Source organism: Aotus nancymaae, unplaced genomic scaffold (genome assembly GCF_030222135.1).
Source record: "Aotus nancymaae isolate 86718 unplaced genomic scaffold, 86718_ANA_hifiasm-v0.15.2.pri h1tg000059l, whole genome shotgun sequence".
In the NCBI taxonomy this organism is placed as follows: Eukaryota; Metazoa; Chordata; class Mammalia; order Primates; family Aotidae; genus Aotus; species Aotus nancymaae.
The window spans coordinates 77,060,742-77,076,094 of record NW_026988473.1 but is presented as its reverse complement, the minus strand read 5'-3'; the positions used below and the strand labels follow the sequence as shown (position 1 = coordinate 77,076,094).

Sequence of the window (15,353 nt, the reverse complement as noted above, 5' to 3'; positions counted from 1 at the left end):
AACAACACACATATATAATCTCAGCGAATGTCACTATTATTCATCCATGTGCTCAGCAGAAATCACTGCGTGAAGAAAGGCCTGGAGATTACCGTAGAGCAGTCTGGTTTAGGATACACATCCCCGTGTGATGCCGCTTTGCCTCACCTACCTCCACATCCGGCTGGTCTACATGTTCTGTCCTCTCTACTTCCAAATGTGTATCCTAACTCAGACTGCTTGCCATTAATCACCAAGGCCGCCAGACCGTCTCTTATCTAGCCTCCTGTGGCAGCCACCTGACTGCTCCTCTTGCCCCGACTCTTGCCCGTCTTAGTCTGTTTTGTTCTACTACAACAGAATACTTGACACTGGGTAACCTAAAGGAACAGCAGTCTATTTCGCTCATGGTTCTGGAGGTTGGGAAGTGCAAGACCAAGGGCCAGCAGCTGGCAAGGGCCTTCTTGCTGCAACATCCCATGGCAGAAGGTGGAAGGGCAAGAGAGCATGTTTGAGCATGTCTGATAAAACTCATCCTTTTATCAGAACCTACTCCCATGATAATTGCATTAATCCATTAAGGGGGACAGTGACTTCAGGACCTAATAACCTATTATTATTTATTTATTTTTGACATGGAGTCTCACTCTGTCACCCACACTGGAGTGCAGTGGTGTGATCTGGGCTCACTACAAACTCCACCTCCTGGGTTCAAGTGATTCTCCTGCCTCAGCCTCCCAAGTAGCTGGGATTACAGGTGCCCAACACCACACCCGGCTAATTTTTGTATTTTAGTAGAGACAGAGTTTCACCATGTTGGCCAGGCTGGTCTCAAACTCCTGACCTCAAGTGATCCGCCCACCTCAGCATCCCAAAGTGCTGGGATTGCAGGCATGAGCCACTGTACCTGGTCCCTAATCACCTCTTAAAGGTCCTCACTCTCAACAGTGTTTGTTACATTGGGGATTAAATTTCCAACACTCTAGCTTGGGAAGCTGCCTGATATAAATAAATAAATAAATGGCTGGCACGGTGGCTCACGCCTGTAATCCCAGCACTTTGGGAGGCTGAGGTGGGTGGATCACCTGAGGTCAGGAGTTCATGACCAGCCTGACCAACATGGTGAAATCTCATCTCTACTAAAATACAAAAATTAGCCAAGTGTGGTGGCATGCACCTGTAATCCCAGTTATTTGGGAGGCTGAGACAGGAGAATCACTTGAACCCGGGAGGAGGAGGTTGCAGTAAGCCGAGATTGCACCATTGCACTCCAGCCTGGGTGACAGAGTGAGACTCCATCTCAAAAAAAAGTAATAATACATACCTATATAAATAAATTCCTTTCCAACACATGAATTTTGGGAGGCACATTTAAACCATAGCACCTCCCTTACTCCAGCAGACATTGTCAGATTAATGGGGAACATCACCCTCCTGTCTAAGTCCTCCCATGGCTTCCCATCCCCCTTCAGCACCTGTCATCATGACTTGGCTCCCAGCCAGCTCTCCAACCTCATCTTCTCCATTGTTCTCTGCCGTCCAGCACACTAGCTGCCTTTCTGTTCCTCAAACACCTCCATGCTCATTCTTCCCACACAGGCTTTGCATTTGTTGTTTCCTTTGCCTGAAATGCTGTCCCCGTGTCTTCGCAGACATCCTTCTCCTACCCGTCCTCATCTTTTAGATCACAGTTCAGACACCATTTCCTCTGCGAGGTCCTCTCTGGCCATCCTTTCTGATGCTGTGTAACACTTCCAATCCCACCAGTCACTTGTATTATCTTTAAAGCACTTGCCATTACCTAAAATTATCTTATTTGCTTATCTGCTTATTCATCCCTTGTATTTCTCCTTTATAAAATGCAAGCTCTAGGGAGCCTTGTGTCTTGTTCAGCATTATCGCTTCAGCACCAGAACCTAGAACAGTGCCTGTCAGATAACAGGCATGCAATGAATATTTGTGAACTAGATTAACAAATTATGTCAGTTCTCTTCAGTATAAAGCCATGTATATGTGCCCAACATCCAGCATATTATCCTGCAGGTCAGGGCGTGTCCCTGTACATTCCGCAGGCCACCATCAATGCCACCGTCGAAGAAGACATCCTGCTCTCAGTTGAGTACTCCTGTCATGGGGTGCCCACCATCGAATGGATGTATTCGTCCAACTGGGGAACGCAGAAGATCGTGGAGTGGAAACCAGGGACTCAGGCCAACATCTCCCAAAGCCACAAGGACAGAGTCTGCACCTTTGACAACGGCTCCATCCAGCTCTTCAGTGTGGGAGTGAGGGATTCCGGCTACTATGTCATCACCGTGACGGAGCGCTTGGGGAGCAGCCAGTTAGGCACCATCGTGCTGCACGTGTCTGGTAAGACGTCCCCAGGGCCCAGGTACCCCTCCGAACTGTGAGTGTATGGGAGGCCGATTTCACGATATTAAGAGACGTTGTCTTCCGCTTCCCCTCACCCCCACTCCGTAGAGATCCTCTATGAAGACCTGCACTTTGTCGCTGTGTTCCTTGCTTTTCTCGTTGCTGTGGCCGCAGTATTAATCAGCCTCATGTGGGTTTGTAATAAGTGTGCATATAAATTTCAGAGGAAGAGAAGACACAAACTCAAAGGTAACTCCCTGAATCTTGTGATAATCCGTGCGTGGTTTTGAGGCCAGAGGTGGCATGTTTTATCTTGTTCTCACCAAGAAAGCACTGTGCGGCTTGATCTCCAACTCACTGATTTGTCTTTGCTTTACAGAAAGCACCACTGAGGAGACTGAGCTGCAAGATGTTGAGTGTTAGCCAAGGCTGGACCCAACTGCATTCCTACCTCAAAAGGAAACCATTCTCCAACAAAAAGAGCAAGCACAGCTCTATACCCATTGTGTGTGGTCCTGTTGCAGCCCGTCCTGACAGGACAACAGGAAGTTAACATTGACTACATGGAGTTGAGGACTGTGGATGGGACAATGCCAGTTTTAGGACTCGTGCTAAGGTCAAGGAGAAGAGTGAGGCTTTGAACCAGGGGCTTTGCTTGGCTGCAGCATCAGGGCGATGCTTCCCCATAACCAATGGCAGAGTACAGGTATTGGCTACTTCCTCACGACACTCACTCTGACAGACAGGATGGCCTGTTGTCAGAGTCCCTGTATCAGAGGCCAGAGCATCTCCAGATGGATGTGCAGCCAGCATTGGAACATGCTCTCTGTGCTCCTGTCTGCTCTGCAACAGCTGTGCCCACCAGGCCCCCATCTGGTATCCCACAAGCACTACTGTGGGAGCTGTTGTGAGAAAACCTGAGACTTTTAGACCATCTGCTGCCTCAGAGCAGAGGTGGAAAGAGACAGGGTGGGGACTGGTGCTGTTGTACCGCAGTGAGTTGCTTGGAGGTGAAGCCCTGTGGCTGGGAGCTTTACGGGAGAAGGATTTCAACACTCTCCTCAGAGGCCAGCTTTGGGAAACAAGGAATAGCGAGAAAATTATCTTTCTCTTCCTCCCTCATTCCAACGTTAATTGGATTTTCCCTCCTATGGCTCAAACTTAGGCCATTGTGAGTAAAACAACAGCTCATCTCTGCTATGGGCAGCACCTGGCCTCCTGACGAGCTAGATGCCACCCGCGAGAAAGCTGAGGGTGCACAGTGGGTGATGCAGCTGGAAAATCAGTCACTTCAGGTTTGGGATCTGTCCCCTCAGTCACTAACACTTCACATCCCAAGTCAGGCCCTTGCCTTCTCCTACCTGGGCTGAGGAATGCTTGGCCCTCACCTACCTCATAGGTATTAAGAGAAGCCCACAGTATGCACAGAGTTCTCTGAGCAACTTAGGAAAAGCATGAGGATTCTTCAAGGATCTGGAATGCCATACTGGAAAATGCTATTCTATCTGAGAATTAGCAGTTGATAGAATCCTCTGAGCTCTTGAGGCTCCAGGTGAGACTGGGGACTGGAGACCACCACTAGCCTTGGCCATTATTCTTTCAGGTTGTTGGTGGTCACCATGTTCACCTGTAAGTTTCTCCATCCCAACTTCCACTTGACAAGCTCTAAGAGCAGGCATGGATTTATTTTCCATTATCTTATCTCTCCAATATTCATGGCTACAGACCGAGTGTACCACCTGATGATGATGATGTGTTCCTGGTCCTCAGCTGCAAATTCACCCATGCAAAGATGAAGAAGTGCTAGAACATTCCTTTCTCTTCTCCCTCCTTTCAGGTCTCCAATGTCCATATCTTCTCTATTTCCTGAGTGGCAGAGAAGGAGCTGCTTGGATAAGTGACAGCCCTTTCCCTCAATATTGAATCCAGAGTTATGAGAAGGGATCTCTCGAAATATTCAGACAGGAATTGTCAGTATTTAAAGAAGGGCTCCCAAGGTACTGCTCAATTCAAAAGGCGACAGCAGTTGGTCTACACACCTGATGTGTAGCTCTAGCACCTGAAGGGTAGAAGACACCCTCAAGGCCCCTCCTGTAGCCACACGCATAAACTCACACACTGTGCCCTTTCCTCACGCAGCAGTTGGAGGAACCAGGTACTGGGCCAGGACAGTTTCCAGTGCCGTGAAGACATGAGGTGAGGAGTACCCAAGGGTCTCAAGGATAATCTGCTGATCTTCTCATCTTTCACACAGAAAGGCCGCCAGCAGGAAAGCAGCTGGAGTTGGGTAGTTGCTGGGGCCAGCATGTCCTCTTCCACACTACCTGCCTTTCAGAACTCTGCCTTTCCACTTGTCCAAAGTCGGGGCCGGCAATCTTCTTAATCAAAGGAAAAGAATACCCACTGAGAGGCTTCCATGGCAGATGTCAGTTAAATTCCCCCAAATCTCATGACAGTTTATTCACATCAGTGTAGTGTGGGAAGTTACAATTATTTTTAAAAGCCTCTTTCCTTGCTTTCCATTTCTTTGAAAAAAGGGCTTCTTTTGCATTTTTAAAGCTCTGCCATCCTGAACATTCCTGTGGAAAGTTTTAAAATCCAGAGCCTCGGCCGGGCGTGGTAGCTCACACCTGTAATGCCAGCACTTTGGGAGGCTGAGGAGGGCAGATCGGGAGGTCAGGAGTTCGAGACCAGACTAACCAACATGGTGAAACCCCCGTCTCTACTAAAAATACAAAAATTAGCTGGGCGTGGGGCATGGTGGCGCACGCCTGTAATCCCAGCTACTCAGGAGGCTGAGGCAGGAGAATACTTTGAACCCGGGAGGCAGAGGTTATGGTGAGCCAAGATCGCGCCACTGCCCTCCAGCCTGGGTGACAGAGCAAGACTCTGTCTCAAATAATAATAATCCAGAGCCTGAGGTTTTTATTTTTCAAAAAATAAAAATCATAGAGATTATTAGCCAGTGTAAATGTTAAGCTATAAATTATGTTTCAACTGTGAAAAAAAAGTATTTTAAAGAATGAATGAAATAAAACCTGAAAATAAAGCCTTGGTCCTTTGTGTGTGCACCCAATCCTGCTGAGAACTCAGAGGCTCTGGATGCTATGTCCAGTCAGGGTGAGCATAAGAAAACCCTCAATCGCCAGCAGCTGGGTCTGGCACATATTTTAAGTGACAATGCAACTACGTGCACTGGTTCTACCGGTAAACATTACTTAGCAATTCAGAAAAACTACACCTTATCAGCACCACCCTTCCCAGCTGTTACCAGAAGACCAATTTGAAATTTATGCTTCCAGAATATTAACTGTAATTCAGTAACATTCTTCCTGCTTCTGGAATGGGCTGAAAGTAGGATTTGACAACGCTACCACTCATTCAGCAGTGGATAAGACACTCTACAGAACACACATGCTTTCTCGACAGACTGTCCTTTCAAAGATTATGATCCTAGAATCCCAAAGGGTATTTATTGTACTTTCTCATTTCACGGTGTTCCAGGTAGGCAGGGAGAGCTCATGTCCTCGGAAGCCCATGTAAGATGGTAAATACCTGAGAGGGCTTTGGGCTTACTCTGACTTGAAGCAATACCTCACAAAGGTGAGAAGCAAAGGCAGTGAGAGAGAAGGTTATCGGGATATCTTGCCCCAGGCAAGAAGACAAAAAGAGCTGGGTGAGTGTAACAAGGATTGAGAAGAAATGGCAGAATAGAATGCTGGAGATGTAACCAGGACCAAGGAGCCGAGTAGGAGAGGGTGACACCCCAGAGACGTGATTCAGATGCTGCCTCCTTGATATCACTGGAGAGGATACTGGGGGAAGTGGAAACCCTCTCACTGGCTTCAGCTTTTACATATGCAACATAGGTTTCTTCTGCCCAGTTTCCATGAAGCATGAGACACATCCATAGTTTACTAAAAGCAGAACAAATCCTTAAATCCTTTTGATCCCCAACTCAATTCCCACTAATGAATAGCATGAGTTGCCAGGTCTTGTGCCTCTCTGCACCCCTGAATCCACCCAACCTGGCTGTCAGCTTTTCCAGTTCTTGAGGACAACATGGTTGCTGAGGTGACTATTTCCACTACCCTTTAAAGTTAAGTGGGTATTTTTGGTTTGGCTTAATTACAGAGGTGGTAAATTTTTCTTTAAAATTCAAATGGCACTAAAGTCTATATATATATTAAAGTAAAAGTTATCTTTGGCTAGAGTTAATTAACAAAAAACAAAGTAAAAGTTCTCTCTCCTTCCCTCAATCCAAAAGAAACAGTCAAATTTGGTGTGTATCCTTCTAGACTTGTTCACGCACATATGAGCATATCTGTGTGTATATATATGCCAAATACACATATTTAACCTATTTTCTTTTTAGTCAAATGAGATTCTATCATATATATTACAACTCGCCAGTCTTTCCTTACTATGTCTTTGGCATTATTTCATGTCTACCTATTCCAAAACTTCATTCTTCTTGCCTGCACAATGCAGTCCACAGTATGAATACACTATAATTTTTTTTTTAACAGAGTTTTACTCTTGTCATCCAGGCTGGAGTGCAGTGGCGCCATCTCAGCTCACTGCAATCACTGCCACCTGGGTTCAAGCAATTCTCCTGCCTCAGCCTGCCAAGAAGCTGGGATTACAGGTGTATGCCACCACACCCGGCTAATTTTTGTACTTTAGTAGAGACAGGGTTTCACCATGTTGGCCAGGCTGGTCTCGAACTCCTGACCTCAGGTAATGCGCCTGCCTCAACCTCCCAAAGTGTGGGAATTACAGGCATAAGCCACTGTGCTCAGATGGGTTTGTTTGAATACACTGTAATTATTCATTGAAAAATTAATTTTTATTTCAAATGATATATACAAAAATCATCTCAGGCAAACTTTCTATTTTATCAGACTAGTTTCTTTAACCAAGATGGCTTCCTCCTGTTAAGTAATGCATTCAACTCTATCTCCCGTGAATCTCTTAGTCTTTTAGGGAATTCAGAGTCAATGTTCCACAATTTTGGTGGGTTTTACATAAAATGCATCGGAGATTGGGTGTTGGTGGAAGAGAGGGTACTGATAACATAAAATAAACCTGAAGTTCTAGTGTTAGATTTGGTCTTACAAAGTACACACTATCAAACCCAACTGGGGTCTGCTCACCCGGCACAGCAAGGCCAAGCACTGACACTGGGATTGCACCAAGAGAAAGTGAAGCATTCACTGTAGGGCATCGAGCAAGAACTCCGACTCCCCAGCGGCTTACAGGTAAGGGGTTTAAAGGTGGGAGGCAAGGCCAGGTACAGGGGTTCCCACCTGTAATTCTGGCACTTTGGAAGGCCAAGGTGAGAGTATCCCTTGAGCTGGTTTGAGACCAGCCTGGCCAACACAGTGAGACCCTGACTCTACAAAAAAATTTAAAAAATTAGACAGATATGGGGGTGTATACCTATAGTCCCAGCTATTTAAGAGTCTGAGGCAGAAGGACTACTTGAACCCAGGAGGTTGAGGTTGCAATGAGCAGTTGATTGCACTACTGCACTCCAGCTTGGGTAACAAGACCCTGTCTCAAAAAAAAAGAAAACCCCCCAAAAAAACCAAAAAGGTGGAGAGGCAGAGGTTACAGCCAAAGTCGTAATCAATACATGGTGGCTATACATTGGTTTGATCTCAAAGATGGGACATCTTGAAGCAGGGACCTATAGGCCATACGTGCATTCAAAAATTTTCTGATTTGCAATTGGCTAAGGAGGAGCTTTGTCTAAAACTCTGAGTTAGAATGTTAGCTCCAGCTCATGGGCATGACCTCCTCCAGGCCCCTTAAGAAGAAATTTAGAACAAAGAACAGCAGTCCCAAGTTGTCCTGAGTCCCGGCTTATCGGTCTACATGCCAGCAAATACACTTGGGGATCTGAGTTTCTGAAAAGAACCCAGGGACATATTTTAAGATGTTATCTGTAGTTTCTATAGGGAACCAAGCATCTCAACTCTTAACTTCCTTGGCAATTGTTTTAAGCTATCATTATCTTCTTGCTTACCAAGTTGCTTGTTTACTTCTCAGGACTACCCCAGAAATTCCCTCAACGGAATTCAAGGTTTTTCCTTTATTTTCATGCTCGGGGCGCCCACAGGCCTTAACAAAAATATCTATTATTTTTGTTAATAATAACACACCTGCTCCATCTCACACACATAGGTAGGTTAAATTCCTTTGACGTTACAGGCGAGTGCTTGTCCAGGTAGTTCTGTCCTAAAAATATTTTTCCCTCAGGTACCTCATGTTCTGATCAGATTTTTTTTTCCAACTAAACAAAGTGAACTTACTAAATAGTTCACTTGTCCCTGTTTTTATTCAACAATACCTAAGGAACCCGGGTGCAGTGGCTCTTACCTGTAATCCCAGCATTTAAGGGCCAATTACAATTCCTGATCAACATGAGATAATCAGGGTATCATTTTGATTTGATGGTATTCCAGCAAAGAAATTTGATGAAAAGCACTCAATATCTTCACCATATATAAAACATCACACAAATATGAATGCAGGACATTCTGAAATACTTTCTCCTAATAAATACAGCTGGTGTCTTAACCATTCTTTCTAATTGGCTTGACTCTTAGAAGCACACTTACATAATGCTTTATATTTATGTACCACTTTAGAATTTAACATTCGTTACCAACCTTATTGAAACCTCTCAACCACCACTGAGGTTAGCAGAGGAGGCATCTCTATCCTCATTTATATATAAGGAAACAGGTTCAGAGGGAAGCCTTGCCAAGTTCATACAGCAAGCCAGTAGTAGAGCCAAGATTCAAACACAGCTCCTCACTTGTTGAGGGACTAATTGCTTTTCTTCAAACTGTCTCCCAGGTTTCCATGGCACATCCTTCAAACTCCAGGAAATTCAGGTTAAAACACTAAACTAGAAAATATAAACAAACACAAGGCACAAGAATTGCTACCACAGCAACTAAGCTACCATTTTCCTACACATTTGCTTTAGTTTCTACTATTTTTTTTTTTTTTTTTTTGAGTTCGTCTTGCTCTGTTGCCAGGCTGGAGTGCAGTGGCGTGATCTCGGCTCACTGCAACCTCTACCTCCCAGGTTCAAGCAATTCTCCTGCCTCAGCCTCCCAAGTAGCTGGGACTACATGCATGCGCCACCACGCCCAGCTAGTTTTTTTTGTATTTTAGTTGAGACAGGGTTTCACCATGTTGGCCAGGATGGTCTCCATCTCCTGACCTTGTGATCTGCCTGCCTTGGCCTCCCAAAGTGCTGGGGTTACAGGCATTAGCCACTGTGCCTGGCCTTCATTTTTCTTTAATGAAAAAATGGTGGAGAAATACAAAGAAATTTTATTACTGCACAGTCATCTTACAAATTGTTAAAGCAGAATGTCTGTTTTAAAAACTGAAAGCCTTACTTATAAGGAGACCTCACCTATATGGTATTTCTTTCGGTGGTAGCAAAAGGCTCATAAAGCTAAATCTCTCTCTTACTAATGGGCACACACTTTAGGCACTATTTCCAAGAAGTGCAAACAAGTTCCTTGGAAAAAATAATCCATTAATCCATCAGTTTTTTCCCTTTGAAAAAGCGGAGAGCTAATGGAAAGGCGCCTTAATTGGAGAAAGCAATCCAGGGCTGCTGGGTGGAGGCTGGAGAATCCCAGGTGGAAGGCTGGGCATGAGTCATGCACTAAGCGTCTCAACTGGTGAGGTCATTCAAGCGGGAGAACAGACCGAAAAGACTCAAGGATGCCCTAAAGAGATAATCTACCTCCTATGCCTTCAGCTGTCCTTTCTAAGGATGTTCCTAAATTACCTATGGAGGTTAGACCCGGGCAAACTTAAAGGAGACAACTGGAGGAAGAGGTTATCAAGAGTTTAGAGAGTAGGAGACTCAGAAGGCTGAGACAGGAGGATCACCTAAGCCCGGGAGGTGGAGGCTGTGTGAGCCATGACCACACCGCTGCACTCCAGCCTGGACTACAGAGTGAGACGTCATCTCAAAAAAAAGTATTTGGGGGAAAAAAAAGTATTTGGAGATTTTTTTAACCACACACTTTATTTGATGTCAACATCAAAGAAGGAATATTTAAAAAAGCAAATCCAAACCCTTAAGTTAGTAATATTTTCAACTGCATGAAAAATGTATTATTGTACATCTTGCCATTACTGCATATACAACTGTACATAAACTTCTGCATTTCAAAGCTCTTGTCATTTATAAAGTGAAAGCACTCAATGTGCTAAATACACATTTCCTAATTATTATTTTTAAAATTCTTTGTGCTTATAGTTGATCTGCAAACATTTCAAGTCAAAGTTTCTGGAAACTTCTGGGAAAAATCATAGTAGACAAGGACTAAGTGCAGACATAAGCAGCTCCATTTTATAAACAAAGTTTCGACCTTCCATTTTATTCCAATGAACTTCTTTGAATGGCCCACGAAGATGACTCCATTTGGTGTCTTGTAAAACATCACTTTTTGGAAGGTCTTTACACTGATTACGGGGAAACTGAACCATAATTTTGCTGCCACTTTCAGGTCCATTACGAACTGTGGAGAAAAACAAAAATAGCAACACACTCTAGTTTACCAAACTTGAAATAACAAAGGTGAATCCCACAACTTCATTCTACTGTGAATACAAAAGCTTTGTCTGTCAACTTGAACATTCTTATTAAAAAGTGCTTTTTCAGTTTCAACATGCAAGAAAAAAAATTCTAACTTCTATATAAGACACTGATATAAATACTCATGAATTATTATTTGTACCACAAAGATGAGTTTTGACCTAGGAATGTCAAATGTCCTATTTTCAGGAAATCATCTCTTTTGTTTCCACATGCAGCACTGAAAAACATACAAAGCTTTTTTGGGGGTAGCGGTTAAAGACAGGGTCTCACTGTGTTGCCAGGGCTGGTCTCAAACTCCTGGGCTCAAGCAATCCTTCCACCTTAGCCTCCCAAAGGGCTGGGATTATAGGCATGAGCCACCACACCTGGCACTTCCACCTATTCTTTTCAGTACATTCATTTGATGATACAGGTCATTCAATGAATTGGTTAATACATGCCTAATATGTAATGAAACCTCAACCACTTAAAATCAGGACTGAAAGGGATGAAGGAAAGATTATTCTGAATTAAGAACTTCAGGTTTTAATGAGGTTTTAACTATTACTTGGGAAAAGAAAAGGGTATTTTGAAATTCCTAGCAATAAAGATCCAGCAATGAACAAGCTTGCCGATTCACAAGCTGTGATCCTGTGGGGAAATATTTCCAACTAGCCACTCTTTCAAACATAGTCATAAGCTGTATAACATTTCAGTCAATGACAGATGGCATATATAATGGTAGTCCCATAAGTTATATCATATTTTTACTGTACCTTTTCTTTCTTTCTTTTTTTGAGACAGAGTTTTGCTCTTGTTACCCAGGCTGGAGTGCAATGGCGCTATCTCGGCTCACTATCACCTCCGCCTCCTGAGTTCAAGGGATTCTCCTGCCTCAGCCTCCCAAGTAGCTGGGATTCAGGCATGGGCCACCATGCCTGGCTAATTTTGTATTTTTAGTAGAGATGGGGTTTCTCCACATTGGTCAGGCTGGTCTCATTCTCCTGACCTCGTGATCCACCCACCTTAGCCTCCCAAAGTGCTGAGATTACAGGTGTGAGCCACTGTGCCCAGCCTACTGTACTTTTTCTATGTTTAGATACACAAATACCATTGTTTTACAGCTGTCTATAGCATTCAGTACAGCAGTACGCTGTACAGGTTTGTAACCTAAGAGCAACAGGCTATGCCACGTAGCCCAGATGTGTATGTAGTAGGCTGTACCATCTAGGGCTGTGTAAGTGCATGCTATTACCATGCGATGAAATCCTCTAACAACACATTTCTCAGAACCTGTCCCTGTCGTTATGCAACACATGATTATATCTTTAAAGCAGTTCAGAGCAGATATTAGAAACAAAGATCATGCTAAAATCGTTAAGTGCTTCAAATATAAATTTAAGTTATGTAATAATACTCATGCAAGTGTCTATAAAGTGCCTACTCATAGTAGGTGCTTAATAAAATACTTCTCCTCAGCTGGGCGCATTGGCTCACGCCTGTAATCCCAGCACTTTGGGAGGCCAAAGCAGGCAGATCACCTGAGGTTAGGAGTTCGAGACCAGCCTGGCCAACATGGCAAAACTCCATCTCTACGTAAAATACAAAAATTAGTCAGGTGTGATGGTGGGCGCCTCTAGTTCCAGCTACTCAGGTGGCTGAGGTGGGAGAATTGCTTGAACATGGGAGGTGGAGGTTGCGGTGAGCAGAGATAACACCACTGCACTCCAGCCTGAGCAACAGAATGAGACTCCGTAACAAAAACAAATAAATAAATTAATTAAAATACTTCTCCTCTCTGCTCCATCCCTTTACTCTTTTTAGGATCAGATATTTTTCTTCCCGTGTTTGCAGCAGTACATTTTTTTAAAGTTTTTATCCATTAAAGTTTGGAACTGCAGGAGTAACAATGCTGATGACACTTTTCAACTATCTGAGGAAAATGTGCTGCCAATTTAAACATTTTTTTACAAATACTAGAAAGAGAAATAATAATCTCTTGCTCTGAATAATAGCTATGATCAAATAAATATTCAGTGTAAATACAACACTAACCAATTTATTACAGAGACATTTAATTATTAAAGCTAAACGTTAAAGCCAAACTCCCAACGGTCCCTTCTCATTCAGAGCAGCAGGAAGTACCTGAAATAGCATAGTCACCATTCGGGGAGGCCACCGTGATGGCAGATGCATTGCCAATGCTCTCTATGAGCCCAAGTCCCACATGATTACTGAAGCTCAGTACCTGCCAGCCCATAACCTTGGCGAGCTGCTGAACTGCATGTACCTGGTGCTGTGACATCTGTGAACGAAAAAGGACACTTGACTGACAATCAGCAGAGATATTTGCAGTGACCTGACATCATGACCATAAAGCATTTTGTTGGGGTGCTCACTGACTAGTACAGCAACACTACCTTAGGTCTAAGGAATCCTCCTGTGTATAGCTTAGCGAGAGGGAATAGGAACCCACCTTCCACTAAAGTTGCCTGACACTTGCTTCTCCTGCCCACTGGCAACTTAAGCACAGACACATGATATAAATTTGGCCAACTGCAGACTCCTGTCTAGATCACTGAATATGGTGCGACATTTGCCCCTTCAAATCCGCTGTCTACCTTATTTTCTGCCCTGGGAGGCTGACACACGTGGTTACATTAATAGCTTCTTACATCCTCTGGCTTAGGGCTGGATTCAGATAATGGGAGCCATCCAGTGGGAGGCAGCAGGATGGCAAGGAAGAGTGGAGTCAGTGTATTTATTCTCCTGGCACCCTCCCTGTGAGGTTGTCTAGGCTGGCTGTATCTCTTGACTGGCTAATGGTCTTCTCAAGATGGATTGCTCTACATGACTGTCCCCTTACAGTTCCTGTAACCTGTCCTTCCTCCTAACTTTGGCCTAGGAATGGTGACCACTAAGCCCCTGGGGTCTGGTTACCTGGTTACTACTACTGGCAGCAGATTACCACACTATCCCTGTTGGCTCTCCTGTACCTACCCCTTTGTAAATAGATCTTTAGTAACTAGGCCCTCCTAAAATTATCATCCTGAGCGTGCCACCTATTTCTTGTTAAGACTCTGACTGATACAATAAGGGCAATTTAGAATGCATTCCGTCACCCGGGCTGAAGGCAGTAGTGCTGGGACAGCCTTAGTGCCATTCCCCTGGCCATGATTCTTGTATCTAGCCTTAATCCCTACCCATCTGCAAGCCTTGTTCTCTAGATCTTCCACTGATTCTGGTACCTACTCAGTAGTGTTCTAATATACTTCTGTGTGTGTGCTTAAGGTGACCAAAGCCAATTTGGCTGTAGTTAGCCAAGAGCTGCCATACCTAACAAATGAATTTTATTTACTTGGCACCAAAGAAGCAAATCAGTATATAAGATGATTGCTTCTAGGGTGGAAAGTATCTTGCATTAGTATGTCAAAAACCTATGCTTTATCTCACAATTCAGTATTTCACTGGGTCATTAAAAAAATCCATGAAGAAATTAGGAAAAATGTTGTTACATATAAAAAGAAAGGGCTAGAAATTTGTCCGATGTCACAAAGCAATTATTTTTTTAAAAAAAAAAATGATATCCTGTTGTCACCCTGGGCTGAATACAGTGGGACCAATCATAGCTCACTGTAACCTAGAACACCTGGACTCAGGCAACTCTCCTGTCTCAGCCTCCCTAATAGCTATGTCTATAGGTACATACCAACACACCCACCCAATTTTCTAGTTTTGTAGAGAGACAAGGGTGTGGCTATGTTGCCCAGGCCGGTTTTGAACTCCTGACCTGAAGCAATCCTCTTGCTTCAGCCTCCCAAAGTGCTGGGATTATAGGCGCAAATCACCATACCCCGCCTCAAACCCATCACTTTCTATACTGCCCCTTGGACTTATGATTAAACCACTTCATTTATTAAGGATAATGGTCATTATAGGTTTTTTCTGTTTATTTTGTTTTTTTTTTAATATAATTCAGTCTCCAAAAATTGCCAATGCCGACTACATTTCAAGTCGTCGTGGCGGGGTATTGGGAAAAGTTTTCAATTAGCAATAATCGCGCCTCGGATAAACCTCATTGGCTACAATACTGCCGCTGCACAAAGCTGGTCATTATCGTTTTATATACGATCTCCCTTTCTCTAGTTTTCTTCAGGTTAATAATTCTCTACTCTGGAGATGTTGTAAACCCTACAGATGTTGTAAATCTTCACAAATATGACATCAGGGAAAAAACTTGCTAGTCTCAGAACTGGTCCTTCATCTCAACACAAACAACGTGAAAACCTAGGACAGTTTATCAGCACTTTCAATTAACCAACAGGTTGTAAAATGTGCATTAGAAATTAAACGGAATTTAATTTCTACTGTAAAAAAATTT

At 43.7% G+C, this 15,353-nt stretch overlaps 2 protein-coding genes and 1 pseudogene across 5 annotated transcripts in view; 1 reads left to right on the top strand and 2 right to left on the bottom strand.

The window, feature by feature from the left end:
- The first annotated feature begins 386 nt into the window (after nucleotides 1-386).
- On the top strand, nucleotides 387-3,268 carry VSTM5 (V-set and transmembrane domain containing 5). The gene is made up of 4 exons (XM_064365625.1): nucleotides 387-468; nucleotides 2,023-2,349; nucleotides 2,461-2,601; nucleotides 2,732-3,268. Exons 1-4 carry the CDS (start codon nucleotides 387-389, stop codon nucleotides 2,773-2,775), a joined length of 594 nt encoding a protein of 197 aa, XP_064221695.1. The 3' UTR covers nucleotides 2,776-3,268.
- A 3,755-nt stretch (nucleotides 3,269-7,023) lies between these two features.
- The window catches only part of MED17 (mediator complex subunit 17), a 30,108-nt gene continuing 21,778 nt past the window's right edge, over nucleotides 7,024-15,353 (bottom strand). Inside the window, exons 11-13 of one of the 4 annotated variants that reach the window (XM_064365420.1) lie at nucleotides 13,221-13,277; nucleotides 10,764-10,913; nucleotides 7,024-9,271 (exon numbers count right to left, since the gene is read on the bottom strand). In XM_064365420.1, coding sequence (XP_064221490.1) covers nucleotides 9,254-9,271; nucleotides 10,764-10,913; nucleotides 13,221-13,277 — 225 coding nt within the window. In that variant the 3' untranslated portion in view covers nucleotides 7,024-9,253. Of the gene's footprint in view, nucleotides 9,272-10,634; nucleotides 10,914-13,117; nucleotides 13,278-15,353 lie in introns of those variants that run through there. The other 3 variants (XM_064365418.1, XM_064365419.1, XM_064365417.1) reach the window with 3 other exon arrangements.
- Nucleotides 14,918-15,080, bottom strand: LOC135270369 (U4 spliceosomal RNA; annotated as a pseudogene).

Coding starts and splice junctions, on each gene's coding strand:
- VSTM5 (XM_064365625.1), top strand. CDS start 387: ATGGTTCTGGAGGTTGGGAAGTGCAAGACCAAGGGCCAGCAGCTGGCA. Junction 2,350..2,460: donor CATCGTGCTGCACGTGTCTG/GTAAGACGTCCC, acceptor CCCACTCCGTAG/AGATCCTCTATGAAGACCTG. Junction 2,602..2,731: donor GAGAAGACACAAACTCAAAG/GTAACTCCCTGA, acceptor TTTGCTTTACAG/AAAGCACCACTGAGGAGACT.